At 34.8% G+C, this 14,766-nt stretch overlaps 1 protein-coding gene across 3 annotated transcripts in view; it reads right to left on the reverse strand.

Annotated features, from left to right (window-relative positions):
• Rit2 (Ras like without CAAX 2) overlaps window positions 1–14,766 on the reverse strand; it is a 337,844-nt gene that overhangs the window by 148,001 nt on the left and 175,077 nt on the right. For 2 of the 3 annotated variants that reach the window (XM_058573940.1, XM_046428463.2), the window contains one exon: window positions 8,872–9,063. In XM_058573940.1, coding sequence (XP_058429923.1) covers window positions 8,872–9,063 — 192 coding nt within the window. Of the gene's footprint in view, window positions 1–5,563; window positions 6,957–8,871; window positions 9,064–14,766 lie in introns of those variants that run through there. The other variant, XM_058573941.1, reaches the window with a different exon arrangement.

Below are 14,766 nucleotides of genomic sequence, written 5' to 3' on the forward strand. Positions count from 1 at the left end.
TCAATTACTCTTACTTTTTACACAATTTTTACACTTCTGGCTGGCTAGTTTTTAACTTTTAAAGAGTAAATTAGAAGCATAACAATAACCTTTCACAACAATCCAGGTGTGCTAGTCAATTTTCTGTTACTGTGAAAAAATACCGTACATAATCAACGTTTGATGAGGAGGTTTTAAAGGTTTTGATTGGTTAGTTGACCCTTTTGCTTTGGGCCTGTAACAGTACAATATCTCATGGTGGAATACATAGCAAAGGAGGTCTGCTTACTTGAAAGCAGTTGGGAAACAAAGAACAAGGAGGCAGTCCCCAGGTTCTCAATATTCCCTTCAAGACTATGGAATGACCTAACGTCCTTTCACTAGGCCCCATCCCTAAGGGTTTCACAATAGTGCCACAAACTAGAGAACAACCTTCAACTTGTGGGCTTTGGGGAGACAAGGCAAACCCAAACTATAACACTCAGTGAGGGATGAAAATGGGGACACCTAATATCTATTGAGTCCCTGCTGTGTGCCAGGCAGTAATCCACTGACATTATCTAGCTGCACCCACCTAAGAACAGAGTCTCAGTGGAGGAAGTGAACAGAAGAGAAAGTTGAACATGAATGCCAGCCCAACTCTTTTAGTCAGCTTTTTCCAGGGATTAATTCACTGATTGGGTTAAGGTTTTCACATCTTAATCATTTCTTCTCTGAACCTTATTGCATTTTCTCACACATGAGCTTTTCAGGGACACCTTACATCTAAACCATAACACCAACCATTGTTGACGATTCAGTCATTAGAAGAGTAGGACCAGAACAAGATTTGCCTGTCAGAGTGTTCCACGTTATGCTGAAATGTGTGGAAATTTATACTAAACTTCACTAGAAATACAGGAAGGGTGTGACTGCAGGCAAAGAGTCTTGATGTAGCCCCTTCTGACCCTGAAGCTCTTGACAGCTGGAAACTCTCTACTGACTACATTTGCCTACCTCCGTGCTGAGAAGGAAGAACTCTTATGAAGAATATGGATGTTGGTTGCCGATATTTGTCAGGACATGGTAATTAACTGCATAAAGATAAAAACCCAGGGCTATCTTATTCTTTGGGCCATATTCTCTGTTACTTTCAAGAATATATATGCTGAGATTATGTCTTAATCATGTTTTAGCAATTCATCAGGAACATGCAATGTATTGTTTAATAATGCATTTGATGATCTCAGGTGCCACTGAAGATTGTCCAGCTTTTGTGTTACATGATATATCTCCAAACATCATTGCAATTTTGTCATTTGCCATCCTCTCAGCATGCTGTGTGAGTGTGGAATTCACAAATATTTGGTACTAGGGCTTTCACCCAAGCTGCCATCATTTCTAATCTTGTTGACCTGTTCTCCTAATTGGTTTTCCTGCTTCACTGTGGCCACATTCAACAGCTAGAATGACTTAATGAAAATGCATTCATGTCATAGCTCAGCTCAATGTTTTAAACCAACAGTTGCCCTTATCACTTAAAAACAGTGCATGCTCCTTACCCCAAATCTTTTATGGTGCTATATATCTGACCCTGCATCCTCCATGTTGGTTTTCAAATAACCTGATCTACATTTCACCATGAAGATTTGATAAATACTGTTGGATCTATCTGGAATGCTCTTCCCACAGGTTTCTGCCCAATGACTTCTTCTTAGAGAGGCCTTCCTGACTATTCTATCAGAGATGGTTTTCTTACTCACCCACACTGCCCTCTTCTCCCTTCTCCCACTTTTTTTTCTTCCTCTTTTCAATACTGGAATGTATGTGTGTATTTGTGTGTGTGTTTGTGTGTTCATGCACACATGTGTATATATGTAATATTATTAATCAGAGCATTTTTTGTGTTGTGCAGTTGGTATAAAATAAACACACACATTCAAATTATTCATATTCTGTCCACTGTTAATTTAGTTTATCAAAGATACAGATGTCTGTCATATTCATCCCTGTGCAACCAGATACTAAAAGAGTGCCTGTTTCTTACCCATTGTGTGGTTGTTAAAAACTTGTTAAATAAATTGAATGAAAAATACATATATTCATTACTACCTATGGTTATATATAATGCCAACCATATATATGCATATACATATACGTACATGTACAATGATTATATATATATATATATATATTTATATATATATATATATATATGTGTGTGTGTGTGTGTGTGTGTTTATGTATGCATGTGTATGTGAGAAAACTCATTTAAGATCAAATTCTAGATCTAAAATCCCTTTTAGTTTGAATAAATTGGGTAAAACTCTAAGTTTTGCTTTCCATCTCAATAGGAATTAACAGATTCATATTTACTTAATTAAATGAGGTAACATACAAAAGAAATGCTATCAAAGGGTAATTGCAGCTAAAATAATTGCTAGTTGAATTTGAGTGTCTATTCCAATAATAATGAGTAAATTGCCAAACCTCTCTTTTCCTTTCAAAAAATAAACCCTCATTATTTGGAAAATGTGTTTATGTGAATAATCTAATGTACTGGTAATGAAAGATAATGAAGTGGTACTCTTTTATTTTTTAAGTTTGACTATGATTTGCAATTAATTACTTCACTACAGCAGATTAAATGCACTTTGGTATATATTTATGTTTTGTCTGTGCTGCAATGTATCTTTGAGTCAGGCCTTGTCTATGAATAGAGGACACAGGAGACCAACCCACAAAATTACAACTACCTTGTATTAGACAAAGGTGCTAAAAGCATGCAATGGAGAAAGGATAGCATCTTCAACAAATGGTGCTGGGAGAATTGGAAATCCATATGCAACAAAATGAAATTGAATCCCTATCTCTCACCATGCACAAAAGGTAACTCAAAATGGATCAAGGATCTAGGAATCAAACCAGACTCTGCGTCTAATAGAAGAAAAAGTTGGCCCTAATTTCCATCACGTGGGGTTAGGCTCCAAGTTCCTTAATAAGACACCCATAGCACAAGAATTAAAACTAAGAATCAACAAATGGGATGAATTCAAACTAAAAAGTTTTTTTCTCAGCAAGAGAAATAATATGTGAGGTGAATAGGGAGCCTACATCCTGGGAACAAATTTTTACCCTTCACACATCAGATTGAGCTCTAAGCTCTAGGGTATACAAAGAAGTCAAAAAGTTAATCACCAAAAAAACCCAAATAACCAAATCAACAAATGGGCCAAGACCTGAACAGACACTTCTCAGAAGAGGATATACAATCAATCAACAAATACTTGAAAAAATGCTCATCATCTCTAGTAATCAGAGGAATTCAAATTAAAACTACTCTAAGATACCATCTCACTCCAGTAAGAATGGCAGCCATTATGAAGTCAAACAACAAGTGCTGGTGAGGATGTGGAGGAAAAGACACACTCATACATTGCTGATGGGACTGCAAATTGGTGTAGCCAGTTTGGAAAGCAGTATGGAGATTCCTTGGAAAGCTGGGAATGGAACCACCATTTGACCCACTATTCCTCTTCTTGGACTATACCCAAAAGACCTAAAAACAGCATTCTACAGGGACACGCCACATCAATGTTTATAGCAGCACAACTCACAATAGCTAGACTGTGGAATCAACCTAGATGCCCTTCAATGGATGAAAGGATAAAAAAAAAAATGTGGCAGGTATACACAATGGAATATTACTCAGCACTAAAAAATAACAAGATCATGACATTTGCAGGGAAATGGATGGCATTAGAGTAGATTATGCTAAGTGAAGTTAGCCAATCCCCCCCCCAAAAAATGTTGAATGTCTTCTCTGATATAAAGGGGGGTGACTCAAAATGGGGTAGGGAGGAAGAGCATGAGAAGAAGATTACTTCTAGATAGGGAAGAGAGGTGGGAGGAAAAGGGAGGGAGAAGGGGAATTGCATGGAAGATGGAAGGAGACCCTCATCGTTATACAAAATACATGTATGACGATGTTAGGAGAAAAAAGAATTGTGTCACATTAGATTGGGGTAGAGAGAGGTGACAGGAGGGGAGGGGAGAAGAAGGGGGGATAAGAAGGACAGCGGAATAAAATTGACATTATTATTACTGTGTGTATATACGTGACTGCATGACCAATGTGATTCTGCAACCTGTACACTCAGAAAAATGAGAAATTATACCCCATCTGATTCAAATGTTTGATATGTCAAGGTTATTGTACTGACATGTATAACTAATTAAAACAAATTTAAAAAAATTAAAAAAAAGAAAATAAATTATTGGGAGCATGCTTGACTGTTTACTAGGCAGAATTATTTCCTCAACCCCCCACCAACCACTCACCATGTTTGTTTATACTTGTAAGCCTCAAGATTTATTTCTTCCTCCCTAGACTTATTCTTTCCTATTTTCTTAAAATAACCGTGAGTCACTATTTACCTGATCTCTTCTATGTGGTCAGGATACTTGTGTCTTCCTCATATATGTGTCCATGTGGATCTTTTGCATCTGTGAACAACTTGTTGAAAGCTATAGCACTTATAGGCAGTATCAGATATCATAGTGTTTGGCACTTACTTCTGTTGCTTAATAGGGTTTTCTGCATATTTATTGTGCATAGCTCCTGAAGAGAAAGTTCTTGAGAATAAGGAATGAGTTACTCATTCCTTTATTTTATTCTGAAGTTGTCACTCTCTTGATACAACTCTACATAGATTTTATTTTTCTTAATATAGGAGTTCCTAATCCTTATAAATACAGATACCCATCTTGGTTAAAAAATAACAATAATAATTTTCATTAGCTATCTCATGAAAGAGTAAACAAGGCATCTTTCATGATCCAAATTCAGCACTTAGTCAGCAGATATGGAAATTAGAGTCTCAAGGTCTCCAGCTGTGTAGTAACCTGTAATTAGACTCTCAGGACTGAGGGTTTTATCATGATCTGGTTTAGGATAGAACAGTTTATGGTCTGCTACTGATGTAAACTTTTCTAATCTAGCTCTCAAATAGCTGAAATTCATTCCATTTAGAAAGCATCTATAGTATGCACAGGTGGTCAGGGTTTTGCAAAAATAAGAATTATCCTCTTGTCCTTTCCAATGTAATGTTTGAAGACACAATAAGTAGGGACAAAGATAATGGAAGCTTAGAAACTAATGTTGTTTGTCTGGGAATCTTTCAAAATTTTTTATAAAACTCTAGATGGACTCTGGACAAAATTGTTCACCTGATAACAAAGCAACGCCTATCAGAAGGTGTTCTTTTATTTTATTTTATTTTCATTTTTTGGTACTGGGGATTGAACCAAGGGACACTCTACCACTGAGCTACATCCTCAATCCTTTTTTATTTTGAATTTTGAGACAAGATCTCATTAAATTGCCAAGACTGGCCTTGAACTTGTGACTCTCCTGCCTCAGCTTTCCAAGTAGCTGGGATTACAGGGTTACACCACCATTCCTGGCCCTTTTAGAAGTTTTGAATCTCATTTTCATTGCTTTTCTCCCATTTTTCTTCACATCATTCCTTACAAATTCCCTCACTTGTCCAGGGCATGGAGCTGCCCTCTCCACACCCAGGAACTTATCATTCTCATCCTCCTGGCTATACTTGACATCAACATGCTATTATTTATGTTCCAATCTCTGAGGAACATGCTAAGATTCTGAAGCTGGTATAAAAACTATAATTCAGGATAAAATAATGGTTGGAAGCCCCATTGTAATACACAAGAGCACTTGCATTTCATTTCTGAACTCTAGCTGGCTGTGTGAACGTGGTGACACAGTTCTCTTTGTGAGATCTCCAAGTTCCTGAATGTACAAGAGCTTCAGTTTTCTCATGGATGAATAGGCACCATGTAGGAACCCATGACATGGGCTTGTGGTGGGGATTAAATAAAATAATACGTGTAAATTGCCTGTCACAGTTTTACAAATACATCACAGGCATCATCAGTATCAAAATGAATACTACTTCCTGACAAAATATTAGCTTTTAAACAGTCTTTTCAAATTTTAACTTGAGACGAATAATGATAAAAAGGCATTAAAGTCTATTACTTGTTTGCTTTGTATTTTTATTTTTTGCTTGAAATACCACAAACTTCATCAAAATGCAATGCATGAAAGATACAAAAACCTACCCTATCAAATATAAAAAGAAAGAGCTTTAATCAATGGGACTCTTTCCTTTTAATCTCTTTCCCTACAGAGAAGATGTGCCAAGTGAGAATCTTGTTCTCTGTCTCTCGATATTAAACAAAAGCAACTCCAGGTTACCTTCAACAACTTTGGTGGTTTAACTCTATTACTTTAGGAAGCCTCACAGGACTTCTTTGAGCCTTAAAAGGTATTAGTGTCAGCATTGTTATTTTTGTTTGTTTGTTTTTCAATTGAACCAGGTTTAGTCTTTTAAATACTCATGTAACAAAAAGAATACGTGTGATCTGGGTTTTAGCTTTAATTTTATAACTAACCCCAACAGCTTAGGAAAGTCAATTTCTACATCCATATTCACTTCTCAAATATCTTTATTCTTAAAATACTTGCCTTACAACCACACAGGACAGTCATAAGATTAAAATAAAGTGTGAATTGAAATCATTTGCAAAGAAAAACCACTGTGCGATTTTAGGAATAATTATTTCCATCAGAAGCACCACAGCCAGAAGCCAAATTTGCACATCAACACTTCATTTACTGGCGACATGGGTACATGAGCATTTTAACAAAGATTGTAATTTATGTTTTCATGGCTTTTGCACTTTCGGTGACTATTCATGTTTACTGGCTTTTATCTAAAAAGGAAAAGTCTGTCAAATCTGCAAAATTAATGCCTTTCTAAAATATTTGTTTCAGTGACATTTGTGATGCTTATGATTCATTTCACTGCTAATCAGAAAGGAGTGGCTAATTATGCAAGCTGGGATTGAGGTCCTGTTGTACATTCTTCGTGAAGTCCTAAGGGTCACCTCTGAGTCTAGGAAAGCAGGACCTGGAAAGTGCATGGAAAGCAAATGTCACTAGCGTTTGGAATCATAGAGAGCCACTGATCTGTGAGAACCTGAACTGAAAACAGTTTCCCTAATGTTCCCAAATTCACTAGCTTCTGACTTTCCCAAATGACGCTGAACCAAAGCTTTTCATTCTCCAGAAATTCTTAGAAGTGCAATAAAGATGGCCCTGGGATCATTGATGGTGCACTTGTTAGGATGCTTGTATGGTACTTTGCCCTAGAAAGCCCTAAGAAAAGTGAGGCATCCCTAAGCTTTAGAAGAATATCTGAAAGGTCCAGGTACTAGGTCTATATTTCTTGTTTTCTGCAAATATCTGAGAATAGATTCATATTTAACTGTTGAGATGAGCTTGAATTCTTACCCACAGAAATAAAAGCATATCGTACCCTACATTGCTTTGGAGAAAGGGAAATAACAAAGAAAGAAAACAAAACAGTGCACAGGATACAAATTAATATTACAGCCTTGAAAACAAATTAGTTGAGATACTTAGACTCTCAAGTAAATGATACAAAAATGTCACCATGAAAATGAATTGTACCAAATCATAAGAACGTTTCTATATTAAGCATAAAATTACAAAATTTGGCTTTCTGTGAGATATTTTCATTTCTAGAAGAGTTAATATGCATTGAATGTGAAAATTCAAATTCAAAAAACTTTTAAAATAAGAGAAAACTCAATTTGCTTTGGTAAAGATTCCTACCTTAGCAAAGGATCTTACTAGCAGGCTACTTTGAGTGGATTAAAATTAATCATCAATTGGAATAACATAAACTCTATAAAATCATTTCAAATTTAAGGTCAATGCAAATGGAGATGAAGCAATTCAATTTAGACAATTAGATTTACCAAAACTTTATTTGAATGCAAGTTTTCAGTAATGTTGCTTTAGACAAAACAAGTCAGAGCAATGAAAATGTAAGATAACTTCCTTGATCCCTGAACCAGGATGGCTCAAGTATCAGGGGTAGCTCAAAGGAAATTTATCATAGATGAAAATAATTTCTGAATCAACCTGAGAAGTAGTGGCTTGTTTTGATTCTGGGAGAAAGGGAGATCCTGGTTTATCCACCACTGCATGAAAACTTACTCCAAAAAATAACAGCTTAAACATTTTGATTTTCTTTGCCATGGATTCTGTAGTTCAGAAATCGAGACAAGAACTCTGCGGGAGATTTTTTTTTTTTTTCACGTGAATTGGTTTGAGTGACTTATAAGGTGACTGGTGTTAGAACATGCAAAATGGTTTTGCCCAGATGTGTGGTATCTTGGCAGGGACAGTTGTGAGCCTTCATCTCACTTTGTCCACATGATTCTTTTTTTTTTTTTTTTCAGTCTTTTATTTTTTTTTATTGTTGGTTGTTCAAAACATTACATAGTTCTTGATATATCATCTTTCACACTTTGCTTCAAGTGGGTTATGAACTCCCATTTTTAGCCCATATACAGATTGCAGATTCACATCAATTACACATCCATTGATTTACATATTGCCATACTAGTGACTGTCACATGATTCTTTCTACAGAGTTAGCTTGGGCCGCTTTATAGTGTCTCAAACATGAATATCTCAAGTGAGAAAGGCAGAAGCTGAAGAAGCTTAAATTTCAACTTTCCAAGTATATACACTATGGCTCAAAGCAAATCATAGAACCAGCCCCAAACCAAAGGTATAGGGGAGTGATAAGGACCTGCTGTAAAATAGCATGTAAGATGGATTATATTGAAGTAGCCAACACAGTCAACCGCAGGACCACTTAGACTTCCTAGAAAAATCATGTGCATCATTTCTTTCAATTCTCAGTGTCAACCTTGGAAAGCAGCCACACTGAATACTATGTATCTTCTGAGAAAAAAAGACAGAAGCTAACAGATAAAATTGGCACTAACCTGGCGGAACTGTTCCAGGTCAATTTTGTTACCCACCAGCACCAGGGGAATTTCATAGGTGTGGCGGACCTGAAAAATGAGCTCTTTAAACTTGGCAGCCTCCTGGAATGATTGGCGGTCAGTAACAGAGTAACAGATGATGAAGCCCTCTCCGCCTCGCATGTACTGCTCCCGCATGGCTGTAAATTCTGCCTGCAGGGAAAGAAAAAGATTCTTTATGAATTGTAAGAGAATCAATATGAAGTATAGATGTATTATTATGGAATTTGAGTATTTTAAACTATTGAAAGTGTTGATATTTAACCAGAGAAGGGTTGTTTTAAGAGATCTCAAAAGCATATGGTAAATGGTGAATTTCACTCATTGTCTCATAGGAATTATATATAGAGGATATATTTTTAATACTTTTAATGACCTCACTTTAAGAAAAATCTAAATTAGATTTTCCCATTCATTAAAATGATTTGAACCTAAACTTGACATTGTTTACATTGCATATTTAAGCATTTTCTAAATCCCACCCTTAACCATTTTTTTCCTCTTAGGAACTATTAAAGAAAAAAACTTGGATCTAAAGAAATTGGCTTCAGTTTGCACGAAAAGCTAGTTTGTATTGCTAATCTGCCATAGGTCCTCCACATAACCTGGGAAGCAAACTGCTTTTCTCCTCAAAAATATGAGGAAAAACTAGAGTAAGACCATGATTATCCTTGTGAAACTATTTCCTGGACCTAGTTATATATTTGGATGTTCTTAGATTCGTCTCATGGATAACAGAGGGACAATTTAGTTTCTATATTCTGTTAACTCTTTCATCAGCATTACTTTCCAGATGGTACCAGTGCCCCAACTGTCCCTAAGCCATTCATGTTGCATCTATCTGTATTGCTACTTCTCTGCATCTGGAAGGGCAATGTTTTAAACTGCAATCTGGAATATTTCTTTAAGTCTGAAATACGTGTTTGAATCCACTGTTAAAACTACAAGAGATAGTTTAATATAAACTCAATGGGAAATATAAAACTCCAGCTCAGGCTGTGGAATAAACTACATGAAACAATAGAAGAACACAAGAAAATGTTGTGACATGAACAATTAGTGCTCTAAGAAATCAACAGATGGTTCCACAGTTTAGCTATTGTGAATTGTGCTGCTATAAACATTGATGTGGCTGTGTCCCCATAAATTCTTTGGGTTATAAACTGAGGAGGGACAGCTGGGTCAAATGGTGGTTCCATTCCCAATTTTCGAAGAAATCTCCATACTGCTTTCCATATTGGCTGCACCAATTTGTAGTCACTCTAGCAGTGTAAGAGTGTACCTTTTTCCCCACATCCTCGCCAAAACTTATTGTTGTTTGTATGCATAATAGCTGCCATTCTAACTAGAGTGAGATGATATCTTAGAGTGGTTTTGATTTGCATTTCTCTAATTGCTAGTGATGATGAATATTTTTTCATGTATTTGTTGATTGACTGCACATCATATTCTGAGAAGTGTCTCTTCTGTCCTTGGCCCATTTATTGATTGGGTTGTTTGTTTGTTTGTTCTTGGTGTTTAGCTTTTTGAGTTCTTTATATACCCTAGTGATTAGTGCTCTACCTGATGTAAGAGGTAAAGATTTGTTCCCAAGATGTGGGCTCTCTATTTACCTCACAGATTATTTATTTTGCTGAGAATAAGCTTTTTAGTTTGAGTCCATCCCATTTATTGGTTCTTGAATCACAATAGCTAAACTGTGGAACCAACCTAGATGCCCTAAAATAGATGAATGGATTAAAAAAATGTGGCACATATACACAATAGAATATTACTCAGCAATAAAAGAGAATAAAATCATGGCATTTGCAGGTAAATGATGGAGTTACAGAAGATAATGCTAAGTAAAGTTAGCCAATCCCAAAAATTCAAATGCTGAATGTTTTCTTTGATATAAGGAGGCCGATTCATAGTGGGATAGGGAGAGGGAGCATGGGAGGAATAGAGGAACTCTAGATAGGGCAGAGGGGTGGGAGAGGAAGGGAAGAGGCATGGGGTAATTAATGATGGTGGAATGTGATGATCATTACTATCCAAAGTACAGGTATGAAGACACGAATTGGTGTGAATATACTATGTATACAACTAGAGATACGAAAAATTGTGCTCTATATATTTAATAAGAATTGTAATGCATTCTGTTGTCATATATAAATAAGAAATTACATAATAAAAAATTAGCTATAAAAAACAAAAAAGAAATCAAAGGATGGAAACTTTAGGTGAACTTCAGTCATATTTGAAGACTTAGAAGATAGGATTCTTCATGTAACAAAGTATTTATAAGAATTATTAAATGCCCTAATTCATAGTATTTGTCTAAACACATGTTAACATGATTTGAAAAATGAGAACATTTAAATAGATTCAGGAACTTTGGGAAATTGGGGCACTTGATTACAAGTGCAGAAACAGTCTTTTTCGTGAATTTTTAAATCATGTTCAATAGATATGGAATAGTTCTAAACAGTATCATTGGGTTCAATCATTTCAAAGTCGCAAGGACTGGATCTAGAGAAGAGAGGATATGTGTCCAAGGTCAGAGAGCCAACTAAAGCCAGAGTTGGTTAAAATAATTTATATTCCCTCACTCTCAGTGTATCAAATTACTTTGCAGTAACTTTCACTTTAACTCAATCTTAAATTTAACCATTATTGAAATGTCCAAACATAAAGGAAAAAAAATCATACAGGACCTCAATTTCATCATCCACAAAATGAAGTTTGAATATGAAATATCTAAGATCCCTCATAGTTCTTACCTTTTCTCTTTTTGAAACTCCATACCACTATCTGAAACCCATACTTGATAAAGATTGAGTAGGAAAGTACAGACTGAAAATGCTAACTGATGCTTCCCAAACTTACGATTACATTGTCAAATGAAATAATAATGGAAATATGTTTAGGAAAATGTAAATATTTTTAGGAAAATGTAAATATATTTTTATCTATTATGATTAAAAAAATGCAAAAATGCAAAATAACTGGATGAGTTCTATTTTACAATATAAAGTTCACTCTACTTTCCATATCATTTTATGGATTAATATGTTTATGTTTAATGGTTTATTTATTTTTTAATAATTTTAAAAATCTGAGACAAAATATTCCAATGGTAGAAAAACATATACTATTAATTTAGGATTTTTTTTTTTCCATTTCAAACTCCCACTTTTTTCATTCAAATACATCACAGTTACTAGTTTATTTTTTCTTAGAGAAATGTCTATGTTTTTACAAATATATTCATGACATATATATACACATACGCGTGTATGTGTATATATTTATGTGTGTGTGTGTGTGTGTGTGTGTGTGTACACGTGAATGGATTTTTTCAGTGCTAGAGATCACATTCATGCTAGGCAAATACTCTACTAGTGTGATACAACTCAAACCTATATCTTTTTAGATTCAAACAATAACATAATATGTATAATTCTCATTTTATCCTGAATTAAAATTTAATAACCCCAATATATCTTATAAATCTTTTCATACAAGAATGTATAAAATATTATTTACTCTTTTCCACAGAGACATCATTATTTCTTTTATGCATGTATCATATTTGATGTAGTCACATCCTTATGATGAATAGATATTTAGATGGCCGCCTTTTATATCTATTATGAACGATGCTAAAATGTATATTCTTCAACATTCATAATGCATGGATTTATATATACCTGAGAACTAGAGTTGTTAGAGCAAAGAGAATATACAATTTTACTTTTGTGAAGTGGTACCAATCTCACTGAAAAGTCTTTGTATCAATAGTACTATATGAATGACTAATTCTTCTCATTCTCAATAATGCTGTTATAAGCAAACTTTTTGACTTTTACAAATTTTAGGATTAAAAAGAATTATGGTTTTTGTTACCTATGACTTATATTGAGAATCTCTCATTTGATTATGCACTTAGGTATTTCTTCTACTTATGAATTTTGTTATAAAGAATGAAGGGTTGTTTTTGCTTCCTGATTTTTAATTTAACTGTAGATTTTTTAAAAATGATCTAGAGAAAGATCTTTCCATGAAACTTAAGAAAAAGAGTAATACATTTCACTACTTCAATATAACTACACAATAAAGAAGAGACTAATAAATTTGAAAAAGACTAACAACCTATTAAGAAGACAACCAAAGTACATGAAAGCAAAATTCACAGGGAACAGTATTGGATAAAAGAACAAATATCCAGGGCAGTTTATTAACCAGGCTCAAAGCCACATATAAGTCATATTAAAAACACATATCCAGGGGTGGGGTTGTGGCTCAGTGGTACAGCACTTGCCTAGCACGTGTCAGGCACTGGGTTCAATCCTCAGCACCACATAAAAACAAAATAAAGGTATTGTATATAACTATAACTAAAACATAATATTAAAAAATACATATTCCAAGACCTTGCCTCCCAAGTCTATTGGGATCTCTAGGTATGTGGTTCCAGCACTTGTATTTGTAAGAGTTCCTTCATTGGTTTTACTTTGCACCTATATTCCAGAGTATACAAATGTGTTCATATTCAAAAGTGGGTTTTATGACACAACAGCCAGAAAAGGGAGTCGCAGTACATGATTTCTAGGTCTGGTACCCATTAGACTATATCTTCTGACAAATTGCCTAACATCTCAGATCCTCCATTTCCATCTTTGTCAAAGAAGGATTAGTATACACTTAACCCATATTACAGGGCTGAAGAAAGAATCAAATGAAAGAGCAGATGTGAAAACACTTTGATGAATTTTTAAAATACAATACAATTTAAGCCTATTACTATCTCTGGTACAAATCCGGCAGAACAGAACCTTTCACTGGGAGAATAAGCATGAAATCCTCTTTAAGCTGCATTAAATATAAATGTGTTGGTATTTTTAAAATATGCTCATCAGAAAATTATTAACATTTCTTTTCAAACAGAAGAATCTCTCCACCTCTAAAGCTGATATAATGGAGTTATCACAATGACTGGGGAGGGCACTTTCTAGTTGGATAGCTGACCTTATCCATATCAACTTTCACACAGCATAAGGATATGTGTCTGTGCATTTTACTTACAGATGCACTGAAGGAGGAAGAGGTCCAGAAAATTGAGCAGAACTCGGCAGCTATGTATCAACTTAATAATATATGATACGGAAATCACTTTATAGGGAAATGTTATGTTCAACATGTTGCTTCCGTCTTCATTCACCCATGAATTAAAGATCCCTGTGCTTTATGTTCTGTGTATCCTGAATACTAATATCATTTTCATTGGCTTCCTGCTATAAATGAAAACTTGTTGGTTAATTATTCAGGAACATTACTAGATTTCATTTGCTATCCAAAAGTAGCAAAATATCTATAAAACAGACCCTTGCCAGAAAATGCTATAAATATAAGCATTTCAAATATCTTCAAAAAGATATTCTGAGTACAACACTGTGGTTTGATCAGTTCTCTTTGATATACCCTCTTGTATTAAAATAGTGTGAGAATTTTTTCAATTCTGAAAATGATAAAGAATTTTTGATGAACCTTACATCCCAGTTTCTTGAATAGCAGAGTGTATTTTGAGCAGGTATTAGAAAACACTGTCTGGGCCATCTCATTATATTTAACTAGTGATACTAAGATATGAAGGACTCAGTATTTACAAAATGCAGTAGCTCTACTGTCATATCATCCTTTTTTTTCAATACCAAAACACCACATTTATTCTTCTAATATATAAGAGTAAATAAAAAAGCCAGTCATGTACCTAACACCATGCTAATTGGTGGGATATACGAAAATTAAAACAAACAAGTAAGGAAATGAAAACACAGCCTTGCTCCAGTTTACAATACACAACTAGGATACAAT

The sequence above is a fragment of the Marmota monax genome, unplaced genomic scaffold (genome assembly GCF_021218885.2).
Source record: "Marmota monax isolate L192 unplaced genomic scaffold, Marmota_monax_Labrador192_F-V1.1 WCK01_AAM20220418_F8-fsc00031, whole genome shotgun sequence".
Classification (NCBI taxonomy): Eukaryota; Metazoa; Chordata; class Mammalia; order Rodentia; family Sciuridae; genus Marmota; species Marmota monax.